At 38.3% G+C, this 19080-nt stretch overlaps 1 protein-coding gene across 1 annotated transcript in view; it reads right to left on the bottom strand.

The window, feature by feature from the left end:
* The window catches only part of MSH3 (mutS homolog 3), a 188615-nt gene that overhangs the window by 85066 nt on the left and 84469 nt on the right, over positions 1-19080 (bottom strand). Inside the window, exon 13 of the mRNA XM_078448459.2 lies at positions 8396-8528. Coding sequence (XP_078304585.1) covers positions 8396-8528 — 133 coding nt within the window. The remainder of the gene's footprint in view (positions 1-8395; positions 8529-19080) is intronic.

Consider the following 19080-nt stretch of genomic DNA (forward strand, 5'->3'; position numbering starts at 1 on the left):
GATGCATGTGGGACTCAAACTTGAGATCATGAGCTTAGCCAAAATCAAGAATCAGACACTCAATAGACGGAGACACCCAGGCGCCCCTTGACTCAGCTCTTTTAATTAGCAATTAACAATTTTCTCAGCTTTGTCCCTATTTTTTCTCGAGAAAAACAAAAATCTTTAACAACTGTCAGTGAATCCTTTCAAGCAGTGAAGGCAAGGTGCTTGGAGATCTGTTGCTTGACGAAGGGTAGTAATATGCTCTGATTGTCAGGCACTGGACCAATGATACAACATAACAAATGGTATGACATCCACTCTAACCTCAAAATGTCAACCATAAAATTTTCAACTACAGTAGTTCCCCCTTATCTACAAGAGATATGTTCCAAGATCCCCACTGGTATCTGAAACCACAGATAGTAAGTACCTAATCTCATATGTACTGTCTTTCCTATGTACATACCTATGATAAAGTTTAATTGATAAATTAGGCACAGTAAGAGATGCACAATAAAATAAGACATTTTTAATATACTGTAATAAAACTTATATGAATATGGTCTCTCTGTCAAAATACATCGTACTCCACTCACCTTTCTTGTCATGGTGTGAGATGGTATAATGCCCACATGATAAAATGAAGCACTGTGACATAGTGCTAGGCTGTACAACTGACGAAACGTCAGAAGGATGATCTGCTTCTGGCCTGCTGTTGATGGCGGATAACGGGGGAGTAATGTATCGGGACAACCTCTGCCACTGCCAGCAAAACCACAACACAAGTGTACCAAGTAATAGTACAACAGACTCTACTGACCCCATAACCAACTCGGGCATTTTTTCCTGGGGATTAGTATTTCCCAATTCTGGTTTGTTCTTTGTTTTCAAATTTAGCTGAAGCATATGGAACAGTTACATAAGTCCTCTTGGGCACTGCAAGTATTCTCAGAAGCAGCACTTATCGTTCCAGTAAAACTTTGTGGGGGAAAGGACTAAAAAAAGTAAAGACTAATGAAAAATTGGTCACAACTAAAATGTGGGCACATAAAAATTATCCTACAAAAAATTATTACATTGGCAAGGATTTACACTGGGGCAGAAAATAAAGATGGCTTATGTAGGGATAACCAAAAAAAAAAAAAAAAAAAAAAAAAAAAAAAAAAAAAAATGCAATGGTAGTAACTACTACATCAAAAATGGTAATGTCCGAAAGTGTATCCACTAAAAACCCAGTCAAGGACCCTGGTTTAAATACTAGCTGTCATTTACTAACACGCTACTAACTCTCTTCTCAGAATCATCATTTATACAAGGTAATGCAAGCTGTGGTAGCATTACGTAGAGATAGCAGTATATATAGCCTCCCATTAGTAAGAAGGTAAAAAACACAGTGTCCCCTCATCAATTTCATAAAGTTTTTACAAGGGACAAAGGGTCTAATGTATGTGAATTAATTTAACAAAAGGTAAAACACTATAGAAAGTTTATTAGCAATTATAAATATAACTATTTTGAAACATATTTTGAAGGTAAATGATTTCCCTAAGTGTGGAAAATTTCTCATTTATTTCATTTAATTATCATTAATTTTTTGTTTTAATGCCAGTATATTTAAAAGACTATTAGTTTCAGGTGTACAATATAATGATTCAACAATACATCACGTGGTGTTCATGATGACAACTGCACTCCTTAAACCCCAACACTTATTTAACCCATCCCCCTACCTACCTTCCATCTGGTAACCATCAGTTTGTTCTCTATAGTTAAGAGTCTGTTTCTTTATTTGTCTCTCTCAACTATTTTTTCCCTCTTCTTGTTTGTTTTGTTTCTTAAATTTCACATGAGTGAAATCATATGGTATTTGTCTTTCTCACTTATTTCACTTACATTATAATCTTTACCTCTATCCATGTCATTGCAAATGGCAAGATTTCATTCCTTTTTTACGGCTGAATAATATTCCACTATATATGTATATGTGTACATATATATATATATATATATATATATATATATCTCACATCTTTTTTTTTTTTTAATTTTTTTTTTTAACGTTTATTTATTTTTGAGACAGAGAGAGACAGAGCATGAACGGGGGAGGGGCAGAGAGAGAGGGAGACATAGAATCGGAAGCAGGCTCCAGGCTCTGAGCCATCAGCCCAGAGCCCGACGCGGGGCTCGAACTCACGGAGCGTGAGATCTTGACCTGAGCTGAAGTTGGCCGCTTAACTGACTGAGCCACCCAGGCGCCCCTCACATCTTTTTTTTTTAATGTTTATTTATTTTGAGGGGGGAGGGGCAGGGATGGAATTCCAAGCAGGCTCGCCTGACGTGGGTCTTATCTCCTGAACCTCAAGATCATGACCTGAACTGCAATCAAGAGTAGGACATTTAACCGACTGAGCCACCTAGGAGCCCCTATACCACAGTCTCTTTATCCATTCATCAATTGACAGACAGTTGGGCTGCTTCCATATCTGGACTATTATAAATAATGCTGCTATAAATGTAAGGGTGCACGTATCCCTTTGAATTAGTGTTTTTGTATTCTTTGGGTAAATACCCAGTAGTGTGATTGCTGGATTATAAGGTAATTCTATTTTTAACTTTTTGAGGAACCTCCATACTGTTTTCCCACACTAGCTACAGTAGTTTGCATTGCTACCAACAGTACAAGAGGGTTTCTTTTTCTCCACATCCTCACCAACACCTTTTGTTTCTTATGTTGTTGATTTTATCCATTCTGACAGGTATGTGGTGATATCTTACTGTAGTTTTCAGTTGTGATAAGTGATGATGACCATTTTTTCATTTGTCTGTTGGCCATCTGGATGTCTTTTTTGGAGAAATGTCTGTTCATGTCTTTTGCCCATTTTTGAATTGGATTATTTGTTTTTTGGGTGTTGAGCTGTATAAGTTCTTTATATATTTTGGATACTAGCCCTTTATCAGTATGTCATTTGCAAATATCTTCTCCCATTCTGTTGGCTGCCTTTTACTTTTGTTGATTGTTTCCTTCACCGTACAGAAGCTTTTTATTTTGATATGGTCCCAATTGTTTATTTTTGCTTTGATCTCCCTTGCCTTAGGAGACATATTTAGAAAGAAGCTGCTACAGCCGATGTCAGAGAAGTTATTGCCTGTGTAGCTAGGATTTTTATGGTTTCAGGTCTCACATTTAGGTCTCTAATCAATTTTGAATTTATTTTCGTGTATGGTGTAAGAAAGTGGTACAGATTCATTCTTTTGCACGTCAGTGTCCAGTTTAACCAACACCATTTGTTGAAGAGATTGTCTTTTTTCCCATTGGATATTCTTTCCTGTTGTGTCAAACATTAATTGACCAAATTATGGGTTACTTCTGGATTTCCTATTCTATTCTATTGATCTACATGTCTATTTTTGTGCCAGTACCACATGGCTTTAATTACTACCCCTTTGTAATATAACTTGAAGTCTGGAAATGTGATGCCTCTAGCTTTTTCTTTTTCAAGGCTGCTTTAGCTATTTGGGTGTCTTTTGAGATTCCATACAAATTTTAGGATTACTTGTTCTAGTTTTGTGAAAAAAGTTGTTGGTATTTTGATAGGGATTGCATTAAAGCTGTAGATTGCTTTGGGCAGTATCAGTAATATTTGTTCTTCCAAATACTGGAGCACGGAATGTCTTTCCATTTCTTTTGTGTCATCTTCAATTTCATCAGTGTTTTTGTTGCTCCCACAACAAAAGTATGCTCCCACAAGTGACCTTACAATGTCATTACAATATCATTGACGATATTCCCTGTACAGCGCCTTTTATTCTCATGATTTATTTATTCAGTAACAGAAAGCATGTACCTCCCACTCCCCTTTATCCATTTTGCCCATCTCTCCACCTCCTTCCTTCTGGCAACCATCAGTTTGTTCTCTGTATTTACATGTCTGATTATGCTTTTTTGTTTATTTATTTTATTTTTCTCAGTCTGACTTATTTCACATAGCATAAAATCCTCTAGGTCCACCGATGTTGTTGCAAATGGCAAGATCTTATACTTTTTACGGCTGAGTAATATTCCATTGTGTAATATTCCTATAGCTCATCTTTTTTTTTTTAAGTTTTTATTTAAACTCCAGCTAGTCAATATACAGTGTACTACCAGTGTACTTCAAGTACACAATTCAGTGACTCAACACTTACCCACAATACCTGGTGTTCATCACAAGTGTACTCCTTAATCTCCATCATTTATTTCACCCACCCACCCAACCCCCACCTCCCCTCTGGTGACCATCAGTTTGTTCTCTATATTTAAGAGTCCGTTTCTTGGTTTACTGAGTATCTCTCTTTTTATCCCTATGCTCATTTGTTTCTTAAATTTCACATATGAGTGAAATCACAAAGTATTTGTCTTTCTCTGACTTATTTCACTTAGCATAATACTCTCTAGCTCCATCCACGTCATTGCAAATGTCAGGATTTCACATTCCTTTTATGGCTGAGTAATATTCCATTGTGTATATGTGTGTATATACAAATGTGTATATATAAATGTATATACATATACCATATCTTTATCCGTTCATTGGTCAATGGACATTTCATCAGAGCTTTATAGTTTCGGAGTACAGGTTACATTTATTACTATGTATCTTATTATTTTTGGTGCTACTGTAAATGGGATTGTTTTCCTAATTTCTCTTTCTGTTGCTTCATTATTGGTGTATACAAATGCAACAGATTTCTGTACTCTGATTTTGTATCCTGAGACTTTACTGAATTTATCAGTTCTAGCAGTTTTTTGGTAGAGTTTAGGGTTTTCTACACAGAGTGGCATGCCATCTGCAAATAGTGAAAGTTACACTTCTTCCTTACCCCTTTGGATGTCTTTCATTTCTTTTTGTCGTCTGAATGCTGTGTCTAGGACTTCCAAAACTATGTTGAAAAAAAGTGATGAGGGGCGCCTGGGTGGCTCAGTCGGTTGAGCGTCCGACTTCAGCTCAGGTCATGATCTCACACTCCGTGAGTTCGAACCCGGCATCGGGCTCTGTGCTGACAGCTCAGAGCCTGGAGCCTGCTTTGGATTCTGTGTCTCCCCCTCTCTCTGCCCCTCCCCTGCTCATGCTCTGTCTCTCTCTGTCTCAAAGATAAATGAAAACATTAAAAAAAGAAAAAGAAAAAAAAAAAAGTGATGAGAGTGGACATCCTTGTCTTACTAAAAACAAGTTAGTTTTTCACCAGTAAGGATGATGTTAATGGCGCCTGGATGGCTCAGTCGTTTAAGCATCTGACTCCTGATTTTGGCTCACGTCATGATCTTACAGTTTGTGAGATCAAGCCCTGCATCAGGCCCCATGCTGTCAGTGCAGAGCCTGCTTGGGATTTTCTCCCTCCCTCTCTCTGCCCCTCCCCTGCTCACACACTCTCTTCCTCTCAAAATAAATACACATTAAAAAAAAAAGGATGATGTTAGCTGTAGGTTTTTCATATCTGCCCTCTATTATGTTAAGGTATGTGGCCTCTAATACTACTTTGCTGAGGGCTTGGATCTTCTAGAATCTGTTGAGGTTTGTTTTATGGGCTAATATGTGATCTATTCTGGAGAATGTTCTGTACACACTTGAAAAGAATGTGTAGTGTGCTGTTTTAGGATGGAATGTTCTGAATATATCTATTAAATCCATCTGTTCCAGTGTATCATTCAAAGCCGTTGCTGAGTTTCTGTTTAGATGATCTGTCCATTGATGTAAGTGGGGTGTTAAAGTCCCCTACTGGTATTGTACTATTATTTTATTTTATTTTTTAATATAATTTATTGTCAAATTGGTTTCCATACAACACACAGTGCTCATCCCAACAAATGCCTTCCTCCATGCCCATCACCCACTTTCCCCTCTCCCCCACCTCCCCATCAACCCTCAGTTTATTCTCAGTCCTTAAGAGTCTCTCATGGTTTGCCTCCCTCCCTCTAATTTTTCCCCCTTCCCCTCCCTCATGGTCTTCTGTTAAGTTTCTCAAGATCCACATATGAGTGAAAACATATGGTATCTGTCTTTCTCTGCCTGACTTATTTCACTTAGCATACCCTCCAGTTCCATCCACGTTGGTGCAAATGGCCAGATTTCATTCCTTCTCATTGCCAAGTAGTATTCCATTGTATATATAAACCACATCTTCTTTATCCATTCGTCAGTTGATGGACATTTAGGCTCTTTCCATCATTTGGCTATTGTTGAAAATGCTGCTGTAAACATTGGGATACAAGTGCCCCTATGCATCAGCACTCCTGTATCCCTTGGCTAAATTCCTAGCAGTGCTACTGCTGGGTCATAGGGTAGGTCTATTTTTAATTTTTTGAGGAACCTCCACGCTGTTTTCCAGAGCGGTTGCACCAGTTTGCATTTCCATCAACATTGCAAGAGGGTTCCCATTTCTCCACATCCTCTCCAGCATCTATAGTCTCCTGATTTGTTCATTTTAGCCACTCTGACTGGCATGAGGTGGTATCTCAGTGTGGTTTTGATTTGTATTTCCCTGATGAGGAGTGACGTTGAGCATCTTTTCATGTGTTGTTGGCCATCTGGACGTCTTCTTTGGAAAAGTGTCTATTCATGTCTTCTGCCCATTTCTTCACTGGATTATTTGTTTTTCAGGTGTGGAGTTAGGTGAGTTCTTTATAGATTTTAGATACTAGCCCTTTACCCTTTACGTCATTTGCAAATATCTTTCCCATTCCATCGATTGCCTTTTAGTTTTGTTGATTGTTTCCTTGGCAGTGCAGAAGCTTTTTATCTTGATGAGGTCCCAATAGTTCATTTTTGCTTTTTAATCCCCTTGCCTTTGGAGATGTTCGAGTAAGAAATTGCTGCGGCTGAGGTCAAAGAGGTTTTTTCCTGCTTTCTCCTCTAGGGTTTTGATGGTGTCCTGTGTATTATTATTAGTGATTAGTTCATTTATGTTTGTTATTAACTGTTTATGTATTTGAGTACATAAATATTTACAATTGTTTTTTTCATCTTGCTGGATTGTCACCCTTATTATTATATAGTGCCCTTCTTGCTACAGTCTTTGCCTAAAAGTCTAGTTTGTCCGATGTAAGTATTGCTACTCTGGCTTTCTTTTGACATCCATTTGCATGGTCGATGTTTCCCCATCCCCTGACTTTCAATCAGCAGGTGTCATTAGGTTTAAAATGAGTCTCTAGTGGGCAGCATATAGATGGGTTTTGTTTTGTTATTCTTTCTGTCACCCTATGTCTTTTGATTAGACTGTTTAGTCCATTTACATTTAAAGTAACTATTGATAGATATGTATTTATTGCCATTTTATTACTTATTTTGTGGTAGTTTCTGAAGACTTTCTCTGATCCTTTCTTGTCTTTCTCTTTCATTTTGCTGATTTTCTTCAGTGATATATTTAGATTTCTTTTTCTTTATTCTTTACAAGTTTATTAGTGGTTTTTCATATATGATTACTATGTAATCTGCATGTAGCAGTGTATATTAAGTTGACAGTCATTCAAGTTTGAAACCGTTTTTCTCTCCTCCCCACATTTTAGGTATATGTTATTATATTTTATATCCTTTTTTGTGGGTGAGTTCCTTGACTGATTTTTACTGAAATATTCATTTTTATTGCTTTTGGGTTTCCTACCTTTAGACTTCACTTTTGGTCTCTCTACTCAAAGTCCCTTTAATATCTCCTGCAGAGTTGGCTGAGTGGTCACGAACTCCTTTAGTTTTTGTTTGTCTGGGGAAACTCTATCTCTTCTTGTATTCTGAATGATAGCCACGCTGGATAGAAAATTCTTGGCTGCAGATTTTTCCCATTCAGCGCTTTTAATATATCGTGCCACTCCCTTCTGGCTTACAAGGTTTCTGTTGAAAAATCTCCTGCTAGCCTCATGGGGAAAACCTCTTTTGTTATTGATTGTTATAACAAACTGTAAAGCTTAAGTGATGAAAGTCACAATAATGCTTTTTGCTTACCTTCCATACCCAAACTTATTTGTATAGCGATACCACCACAAACATAATAGCAGATCTTTCCCTTGGAAAAGTTAAATAAGTTGTTCTGGGGTCAAAAGAAATAAGGCATCTCTTTTTAAAACTGACTAGTCTAAGAAATTTCCTATTGTGATGATGGTCCACATTTTTAGGATGCAACATAAGAACATCCTGTATTATACCAGAAAGGCTTCTATCTGTTGTTGTAGTTAACAGAAATGGGCAAACTTTATTTTCTACAATGCAAAAACTGGAATACCTTCAACTTGTATAATTTAATTCTCTTAAGAATTCTGTCATGATCTCTAAGATTTCACAAAATAATAACAAAAATAAAACTCTGAGATGTTTTAATATCTGGGATCCTCATGCTGAAGAACATTGCCAGTTTTAATAGAACTGCTGTCTATCACACTTACTTTTTTGTGATAAATGCTACAGAGTCCTCTCTCTATATCAGGCAATTTACGTAGATGATTTTCTATCTGACCAAACACACTGGATTCTGAATGGAGTACTTCCGATACAGCATCTAGTCGAGCATTTATCTCCCTGTGAGAACAGAGTAATAACAATTATAAGTTATATTAGGAATTCAGAACAGATACATTTCCCACTCTCCTGTCCAAGCACTGAGACAACAGCTACTTAGAAAACACAAAAGAGACTCCTCCTCCACACCTCTGGCCCTTCCCTGCCCCTTTCATTTGAATAAAAGAGCAAGTATCACAAAAGGAAAGACGTTAGCTCTGTGGAGCAGAACCTGGCTCATTAGGTTTTCCATTCCTCCGGGGCAAACACACAGACATTTCCCAGTTTCCCTCTGCAATTAGGTATGGCCAAGTACTCAAGTTGTAGACAATAAACTGCAAGCAGGAAGGATTAAGCCAAGGCTAGCTCTGGCTCATAAAAACCTCCTGTGTGATCTTTCACATTTGCTCTTTCCCAGCTGAATGCTGGGACCAGAACAATCTTGTGAGCCACCTGAAGACTCTCTCAGCCTGGGTCCCTTTACTGTAGCAGAAAACCCATTGCTCCCACATTTGCCACCAGCTGGACTTCACATTAGCAAAAAATAAACTTTTATAGTATTTAAACCACCGAGATTGAGGATTCATTTCTTACAACCGTTTGTTTTCCTTTGACTAATGTAACAGTCTACAATGGGCAAGTGAGAATTTGCCATTCTGACTGTAACGACTAATCACCTCCGTCAAAAAAAAAACCTCACTCAGCCAACTACTTTGATAGAAGACTTGGTGGTGGTGGCTGAACTGATTGACTGTTTGACCAAAATGGGATCAGGCATACAGAACCTGAGCAAAGACTCAGAACAGCAACAGAAAATACAGAAGAAATGATATCAGACAGCGTTGCAGGATTTCACCAGTGGCTGCACCCTAAGTGACAGGTGGGCCGCTTGGGAGGAAATGGCGTAACTGTCAACTTAAAATGGAAACCTGATTAACTAACTGTGTCCTAAATGAGATGTGGCCCATCTAGTACCTATAAACACTAAAGGCCTATACTAGTTACAATCGCCATAATGTGGTATTAAAGACTGAGATAAGAAACGTATCTTAGTGGGCCCTCAGTAAATGTTTTTTTGAATGAATAAAAGAACGAGCAAGCAAGCAAATGAAAGAAGGAACTGACATTTAGGGGCAAAGGGAAACATCAGCTACTGAATACACATTTGTCTATCAAAATTCTGTTGATATCACACATGCTGATGTGAAGGGCAAGCCTTACATCAAATCCTGCCCAGATGACTGTTAAATTGAGTATGGTACTTGGCAGCTAATTAATTTCTTTTCTCCTTATTACCCTTCAAACTACTCTGTGAGGTCATGCCTATTTACAAAATGCATACTAACTTGGTTTCATTTTTGTTCCATTTTTCTCTGGCTCATGCTCTACTATGTAGAACAGGCATTTGGTTCAGCATGATACAGAACACGCCAGAGCTTTGTAAACATATAGACTGGTTCCTCCATTCTCAGTGAAGTGGTCCCTTAAATCGGTCTATTTCTTTCATCTCTACTGCCATTACCCTCGTGTAAGTAAAAATCATGTCTCACACAGACTACAAAAAGAGCCTCCTAACTTTCCTCCCCAGATCTATCTAATTCTGTCCCTTTTTCCAATCCATTCTCCATACTGAGAAGTCTGAGCAGTCTTCCTAAAACCCAAATCTGTTCATGTCTTACCTCTGCTTTCAGCTCATCAATGACTTGCCAGTAATCTAGATTCCTTCACTGACCCACAAGACAACTGGTTACCTTGTGGTAACCAGTACCCCTGCCTACCTTACCTCTCAAGTCTCACCTTGACCACTGCCACTCCTCCTCTCTCTGTAAGTCTCAGTCAGAATGAACTTGATCCAATATCTTCGTCCAAGTTCTCTGACATCGGAGCCTCCTCATTTGCTGCCCACTCTGCCTTGAAGACTCTCTTCCTCTTCCCTACTGCCTACCAGCTCTACTTGGTTTGGCAAACTCCCACGTACCCTTCTTCTGAAAGGGCTTTCTGGGCTCACTAGACCAAATTTAATCCTTTGCCATCCTTTTCCACATGACCCTCTACAGTCTTTCCATAGTGGAAATTGTAATTATATTTACTTCTCTGTCTTTTCTGTTGGACTATAAGCTCAGTGAAAACAGGGATCATTTCTTCATTCTCACAGGTCTGGGATCATAATATGTGTTCAATAAATAGTTGTTGAATTCAATTCAATTCAATTCCAAAGACTACATATAAAGTAATTCAGGAAGAGGTGAAAAAAATAAAAAATTAAATTTTCTTTGCATAAGATTGTTGTGATAAAATAAATCCATGTTTTACCCTAACGTTTACCCAAAATGCTATACAAATATAAAGTTTTATTTTAATAACTCACTCCTGCATAAATGAAAGATAACACCAATTGGAATAGACTAGGTTGATGCTGCAGATGGTATGAGGACAGATAGAATAATACCATCTGTGAACGTATAAGACAGCCTACAAAGATAGCTACTCTCTCAAAAATTATAAAGGTTGTTGGAGATATGGAAAGATAAAAGCAAAAGAGGTTAATAAAAACCTAAGTCATATTTATGAAATCTTCCAGAAGATTTTTTTAAAAATAGATATAAAACTATAAATTTCTTAGAAAGAGACAAAAAATGTTGTGCTAAGTTGGTTTGCAATCTGGGAAAATACAAAGGTACTGGATTTTTATTTTAGCCCAATGACAGCACAGACAAAAGCATATTTACTATGATCATTCTGGTTTTAACCCAGCCTTCACTGGTTAAGGAGGTAACAGCTCAGAGGTTAAAAACTGGGGTTGAGAAGGCAGGTGACTTTGGTGAAAATCGAGGCTCTGCCATTTACCAGTTATTTAGCCTTGCCCTAGTTTCTCCATCTTTAAAATGGGAAGAATAGTGGTCTCTAACTCAGAGTTGTTACAAGATTACAATGAAATAATGCATGTTAAGCACTTAGTACAGTGCCTGGTACATAGTAAACACTCAATACACATTAGTTATCATCACTGTTATTACAGTGATCTTTATTTGCTTAGACAATTTGTTTGGTAGGTACCACAAAGAACATAATGGAGGAGGAAGAAACAGCACCCAAAATGTAAGTTTGAAAATAACTGTGTGTAGAGCCATAAGGCGCAAACATGCAAAAATATATATTCTGTGCAAAGTGAACAAGGAAGAAATACACAAGAAAAGCTAGCCCTGGGATCTCAAGGGCCAAATCTGACTGGTTGTGGGGACCTGAAGTACTGTGTTGAGACTGGTTACTAGGCTATACTGAGAAAGAATGCCATACCATTTCCAGGTGTCTAAAACAGGCAGGAAGAGGGAGACAGGGTGTGCGGCACTGTTTACCACAAATTTCTCACCACTGGGGGAGCTACTTTTAGCTCCTATATGCAGATCACAATGCAAATTAATAAACTGACTTCTAATCAAGTTTTTTAAAGAGTCTGTATATCTTGGAACTGTTCTTTAATTAGGAGCAGTAACAAGACTTTCCAAATAACCCTAATAAAATAATATGTGAGATCACCAAAAGAGAGAAAAATTATTTTGGTGCAATCAATAAGAAACATTCAGTGATTGTGACAGTCAACAAAACAGGAAGTAGTAACTGTCAACTATGATGATAAAAATGCTTATTTCAAGATGCCCTATAGTAGTCTACATTTGACCTCACAGCATGACACATCCTAAACAAAATAAAATAAGGCACCTGAGTCATTTCATTCCATGTGACAAAAAACCACACACTTGAGGTCCTGGGGATGACAAAGATTCTTCTTTAGCACAAAAGACCCAAGGACTAAAAGTGAGTGGCACTGGAGTCCTTCACATTTGAAGATGAACTGGGTAATGATGCTATTATCTGTTGTGTGTGGTCATCAGTCAGAAATACAGTGTGTAACCTACAGCTGTTGCCACTGTAAGGACATGTGATGAAGTTTTTACCTCCTGGTTGCTATCTGTGGAGAAGCCTCTATAATTCTAACATAAGGTTATATGGGGGAGGAAAGCTCAAATACAAACTACTGAAGAGAGGTAGTTTTTTGTTGTTTGTTTCTGCTTTGACTTTTCACTGTAAAGTTTGCTCTAAAGACAGATGATATATAATTAATAAATTAAATTCAGACATTAATATAGTACTCATGCAATATGGCTAAACCAACTACCTACACAGCTTTCTAACAGAAACGTAAGAGGGCTTATGATTACTTGAATTTCCTTAGCTTCACACACGTCATTCAGTCCTTCACTTAATGAACAATGACTGTGTGCTTACAAAAGTGCCAATTGTAGAAGGAGCACAGGCAGATGTACAGGAAGATGGAGGGTGACAGTGTGAGAGTGTGACAGCAGCAGCAAGGCAGCTAGGTAGCGAATGGTCATGTGAGGGGCACGGGCCACACAGGAGCTTTGACTTTATCCTGAGAACAATGAGGGCCAACGGTTAATGTGTGAAAGGACATAAGGATGGTGGCAGGAGGGCTGTTTCAGTAATCCAGGGGAGTGATTTTGATGATCTGAACTTGGGTAGAGAATAGAGGGATGAAAAGGCACATATTTTAAGAGACATTAAAGAGGTCAAACTAGCAGGAGTTGTGATAGATAAGGCAGCGAAGGAGAGGGAAGAAGGAACATGTAAAGAGATGGAGTATGAGTCATCCACAAACATCAGGCTCAGAACCTTACACACCACGAAAGTAAGTTTTTATTTTACTTATGAAATTACATTCTAAAGTGCTATTGTGAATATGTACCCTGTTGCAAATTATAAATCACCCAACAAGCTTTTAAGGATTTTTATTACTCCTGTTCTAATGATGCATCATTTTAGTAACAGACCACAGTTCACTCTTTTCAGAATATTAAGCAGAACAATTCTCTGACAGCTACCATCCATTACCAATTTAAGACATAAACTTGAGTCTCTGAAAAGAGCATAATATGATTTTTGCTTTTGGTAATGGTGGGAACCAGTACTTTCAGACCATCCTTCTAATGAGGACAATTTAAAAAGCCACATGAAACATAAAAAACATGTTCATAAAAGTATCCAAGAACTAACAAAATGGTAAGGAATAACTACACCAAAATCTAAAAAAACAAGAACCCAGAGAAGTAATCCAGCAGTCAAAGCCACTTTTGTACTAAAGAGATATACCAGAAGATTCTGCCAGAAAGTGAACTGGCCTCATAGGAAAGATGAACTCACAGCCTCGGTTAGCATCATTTGGATGGACTAGAACATATCAAACACTGAACTCAAATTAAGATGGTCCCAGACTGGCCATGCCACCAAGAACCTGGCAGAAGCAAACAAGAAGAAAAGCCACCTTCATCCTAGCCTTCACATTATTCTTAAAATAAATGTTCAAAGAATAGAACCAGTGCACAAAGACAATCAAGTATAAAAAGCAACTAAATGAGTAAAAATCAACAGAAACAAGAGACAACAGGAAAAGGCAATACAAACCACGGAGCTTTGGGCAGGGAATGGGTGGTAATAAATGAAAAAAAAAAAAAAAAATTCAACAAATCCAAAAGAAATCACTGAAAGAAAGCAAATGAAGCACAGGAATTAGAAATCAAATCAGTTATATAATTTTTAGGGCATTACAAGTGATCTTTCTTTGCTCTCTGCTCTAATATTTTTACATTTGATTTTAGTGTCATAGTTTCAGTGTGACCTATTGAAATGTGGGTTTTTGTGTTCTCAAATGCACTTTGGGTCCATGTGCTTTCAAAACCTAACCATCTATATCTTGCATGAAATATAAGAAATTCTCATCCTAATAAAGAATTGTCAAAGGACAATCTCTTTGCATAATGTCTCTCTCCCTATTCCAATTTTCCTCTGGAAAGCTAATGAGCATTATGTTTGACCACCTAATTCTCTTTCAATCTCTTGTACATTTTATCATACTGTCTCTCTGTGCTACATGCCAGGTAAGTTTTTCAGATACTACCCTGCATTTTAACTAAAATGCATCTATTCCTGTTTAACCCATCTGCTGTTTCTAAAAGTTGTATGCGGTTCTTCTTAAAAAACAACCTACTCTCCTTTGATGGCATTTTTGTTCTGTGCTCATATTTTTCATTTTCTTTTGTATTTCTTTCAACTTGGTAGTTTGATATTTATCTTTCATAATCTCATTATCTGAATATCTTGGATTCTAATTCTGCTGTTTATAATTTCTGCTCACAGCCATGGTTACTTGTTTCCCCGTGACTGTTGTAATTGTGGCTTCTGAGCTTATCGTAGAGCTTTCTTTTTGGGATTCCTAGGAAGCCTGGACTGAGAGTGTATCCCTTCGGGGAAGCTTTGCATTTGCTTCTGCTAGGAACCCTGAGGTGTGGGATCATTTTTTTTTCTTTTGTCTTTAGAGAGAGAGAGAGACAGCAGGAATAGAGGCAGAGGGAGAGAGAGACAGAGAGAGAGAGGGAGAGAGAGAAAGAATCTTAAGTGGGCTCCATGCTCAATGTGAAGACCAATGTGGGGCTTGATCCCATGATGTTGGGATCATGACCTGAGCCGAAATCAAGAGTTGGATGCTCAACCGACTGAGCCACTCAAGAGCCCCAGCATGGGACCATTTAAAACAACTTTCACAAGTTGGAAATTGCCAGACCACACAGATAGTACAAATTGGAATAGCAAACCTGAGTGAGGGTGGACCTGGGTTAAGAGTTCTTGGAAAATTTTCCCTTTGTAAAGACTAGGCCAAGACAGACATATTTCTTTGTCCCCTCTCTTCAGTGAGATTATGATCCTTTGAGGGTCTCACATTACTCTGGCCTCCCTAACTTAAGACCGACACAAGGCCTTCCCTGCAGTTTCCCACAAGGCTCTTAAAAATCCAATCCTTTTGATTACCAACACCTGCAGAGGCTAGGGGACAATGGCAACAGCAAAGTCAACTCACTTCCATTTCTAGCTCCTTCTTCAATCTGATCCCTTAGGTTTTCCCATTATTGTTGTTGTTGTTGTGGTAGTAACAAAGTCAACTCACTTTCATTTCTAGCTCCTTCTTCAATCTCTTCCCTTAGGTTTTCCCATTATTATTATTGTTGTTGTTGTTGTTGTTATTATTATTATTTAAAAAGCTCTACAATGTTTATGACATTACAGCCACAGGAAATGAAGTCCTCCCACAACATTTTGAGGGGATATACTCTGAAAATCCCTCCTAGTAAAGGCACAAAGAAAAATAAAGCTGGAAGAGCCAAGAAGGAAAAGATCTCCAATTCTTCCTCCTCCTTCTCTCCTGTACGTCTCTTCCTCAGCACAAATGAAAGCTTCCATTTACTGCTGGTCACATGAACCAGTTTAGACTTCCATGGAGGCCTATTACTACACAACAAAGCAGAGACCAGCTACAGGCTCCCAAGATAAGCATCCCAAGAGACACTAGTTCCTCTATATGCACTAAGTCAGGGCAGACATTCAGATAAGAGGCACATGGGGTCACTTTTTTCTTGGTAGCAGCACTTTCTGCTCATACAGTCACATAGCAAAGGCAAAGACGCAGGGGTCAACACCAATCAATCTCAGCTCTCAGCTATGCACAACCTACTAATCTTCCTTTCCATTTATGAGCAGTACTGTGTGTCTCACTGGGCTGAGGAAATTCACAGTCACCAAAGCTGAATGCTGTGTTGGCAAGGTCATGGAAAATGGGAAATCACAAAGAATAAACTGGGCCTCATAATGCAGTTCAGTGCAACAAGTTCTGGGTACCTCAGTCACTTGAACATCTGGCTTGGGCTCAGGTCACGATCTCACAGTTCATGGGTTCAAGTCCTGCATAAGGCTCTCTGCTGTCAGTGCAGAGCCTGCGTCACATCCTCTGTCCTCTCTCTCTCTCTCTCTCTCTCTCTCATTCTCCCACTTCCCCCCCCATCACTCATAAAAATGAATAAACATTTAAAAAATGGCATTTAGTTTTGTTAATATAAATTAAATGGTAAATGAAGGAAATACATAACATTTTATTACTTTGTCATTTAGGCCAGAGCCATGAATTAGAAAAACACTGTTAATACTCTAAACATATGAGTTTACCAAAATAAAAGTCATTTAATTATTCAAGAGAATTAACTATCACTAGAATGTACTTAGTGCTCTCAATAATTACACAAAAATGTAGCCAATAGTCAGAGACCTATTTCCTAATACCGACAATTTTCAGTTTTGCTAATTTCAATGGTTTATGTGATTTAAATGCCAAGAATAAACTTAGCACACTTAATTCTCTTATGAAGTTCTCTAAAAATCTAATTCGAATTAAAAAAGGATTCTTCATTTGCTCTAATTATAGCATTGAACTGTATAGTGTGTACCAGATAAGTATTTTATCTTAGGTACAAAAGCTTTCCCTACCTGCATATCCTCCTCACTAGATTAGACCTTGACCAAATTAGATTAGAAACTCCTTAAGAGTAGGAACAACATCTTGTAATGGAGAAAGACTAACACAAAATTTAAAATAACTATCTTATATCACCAAGGGAAAGAAGCAAAGAGTTCTGTGTATATTACACACCCATCCACATAGAAAAAGGGAGGCAGGAATATACATATTCATATTTATTTATTTGCTTTTAAAACAAAAAGTCTCTGGAAAGATAGACAAGAAAATAACCACCATGATTATCCAATAGGAACTGGACAGATGTGGGGCAGAGATAAAAGACAAATACTTCACTATATTATCTTTTTACATTTTTAAACTCTGCAACTATGTGAAGGTATTGCCTATTTAGAAATTTAAATAAGTTAATCATTAAAATGTTTTTAAAAAAAAGTACTACACAGTTGAAACACAACTATACACAGGTAAAAAAAGGATAGCCCATCTCTGGCAATAGACTGCTAGGCAGTCATCAAACATGTCTTCTTTGTCCTTGACAAACATCTGTTAACTTGCCTTGCAGTTAAGGGGTATCATTCTGATTCCATTAGAATGAGTTCTACCCAATGACATGTGAGCAGAAATTTACCACTCACCGCGAGACTTGGTGAACCAAAAATATGTCCTCCATACCCTGTCCCTTTCCTCTGGCTGGATGTCAATACCCAGGTTGACCTCAGAAATCACATGTTTAAGACTGAATAGGCTGTGGAGTTCCTAAATGCCTATGTAAAGAGTTCCAGCCCACCCGCAATCCAGCCCACCCAGGGAAAGGCCACGGTTTGTTTATGCAAAGATAAAGAAGAAACCAGTTTCCACTGTTAGGGGTGCCTGGGTGGCTCAGTCAGTTAAGTGTCCGACTTCGGCTCAGGTCATGATCTTGCTGTTCATGGATTCAAGCCCTGTGTCGGGCTCTGTGCTGACAGCTCAGAACCTGGATCCTGCTTCAGATTCTGCGTCTCCTTCTCTCTCTGCCCCTTCCTGCACTCACACTCTGTCTCTCTCTCTCCAAAAATAAACATTAAAAAAAACAATAATAAAAATTTCCACTATTAGAACTATCAAACCGTGTGGTGTTTTTTGTTGCTGCTGTTAAGCACTTAGTTTCTCCAGCCAATGTACTACCTTTAGTGTTAACAAACACATTAACGTGTACTCAATCAGAACATGAGACTGAGCTTCCTAAGTTCCCAGGACTCAGGTTCAGAGCACTAAGTAAAAGAGAAAGGCTGTGATCCAAGCCCAGCCACATAAAATGAAAGAGCTCAATTACCAATGGTGGCACCATTCTGAGAGGGGACTGATAAAGACACGACTTACTCACCAGTGCTCCTTGCAAACTCTCCTCACAATCCTGACCGTAGCTACAAGCAAAAGATAAAACACAGGCAAGAACCAGATACAGAACCAACCAGACAGATGCTAGACAGCTGACAACAGTGCACAGCCTCTGCCCTGTCATCCCTGGAAGCCTCCAGCTGGGTCATCATACGACTGTCTTTATTTTAACCGCTGCATCATTATTCTAATGTAAGACTGGTTACAATTTATTTTTCTATTCCCCTACTAATAGCTAGGTTGCCTCCAGTTTTTTGGTTATAAATTATAACCAATTCTAAAGACAACAGCTATTTTCTTAACCACATAACTGATGCTAAGAACCACAGGAATTCTTTGCATATACTGTCTCATTTGGTCCTCACAACAACACTGTGAGTGAGGAAGGTATTATAATTCCCATTTTACAGGTGAAGAAACAGAGGTATATGAAAATTCATAACTTGTACAAAGTGACACAACTGAGTGAGGGCGTCAGAACTGAAGGTAAAGTCTCAATAACTCCTGAAGTATGATTCTAGATGAGCCCTATGTGCTACCTGGATGATCTTGGATAATTAACCTGAGTCTCAGTTTTACCCCTCTATAAAATGATGGAATAACTATTTGAAAGAATAGACATATCACAGACTAAAATAACACAACACAGTCAGACGTTAAGTTTCCTGCCCTGCCATCTTATTTCCACTCCCACACAAGACCCCCTGACAGAGTAACACATCTTACCTCTTAGCCCTCAGCTCTCTCCCTTCCCATCTTGGCTACCCTTCTCTCCTCAACCCTTAGATTTGGACCTCTGTTCCTTTCTACCCAAAC

The sequence above is a fragment of the Panthera onca genome, chromosome A1, assembly GCF_046562875.1.
Source record: "Panthera onca isolate mPanOnc1 chromosome A1, mPanOnc1 haplotype 2, whole genome shotgun sequence".
Taxonomy (NCBI): Eukaryota; Metazoa; Chordata; class Mammalia; order Carnivora; family Felidae; genus Panthera; species Panthera onca.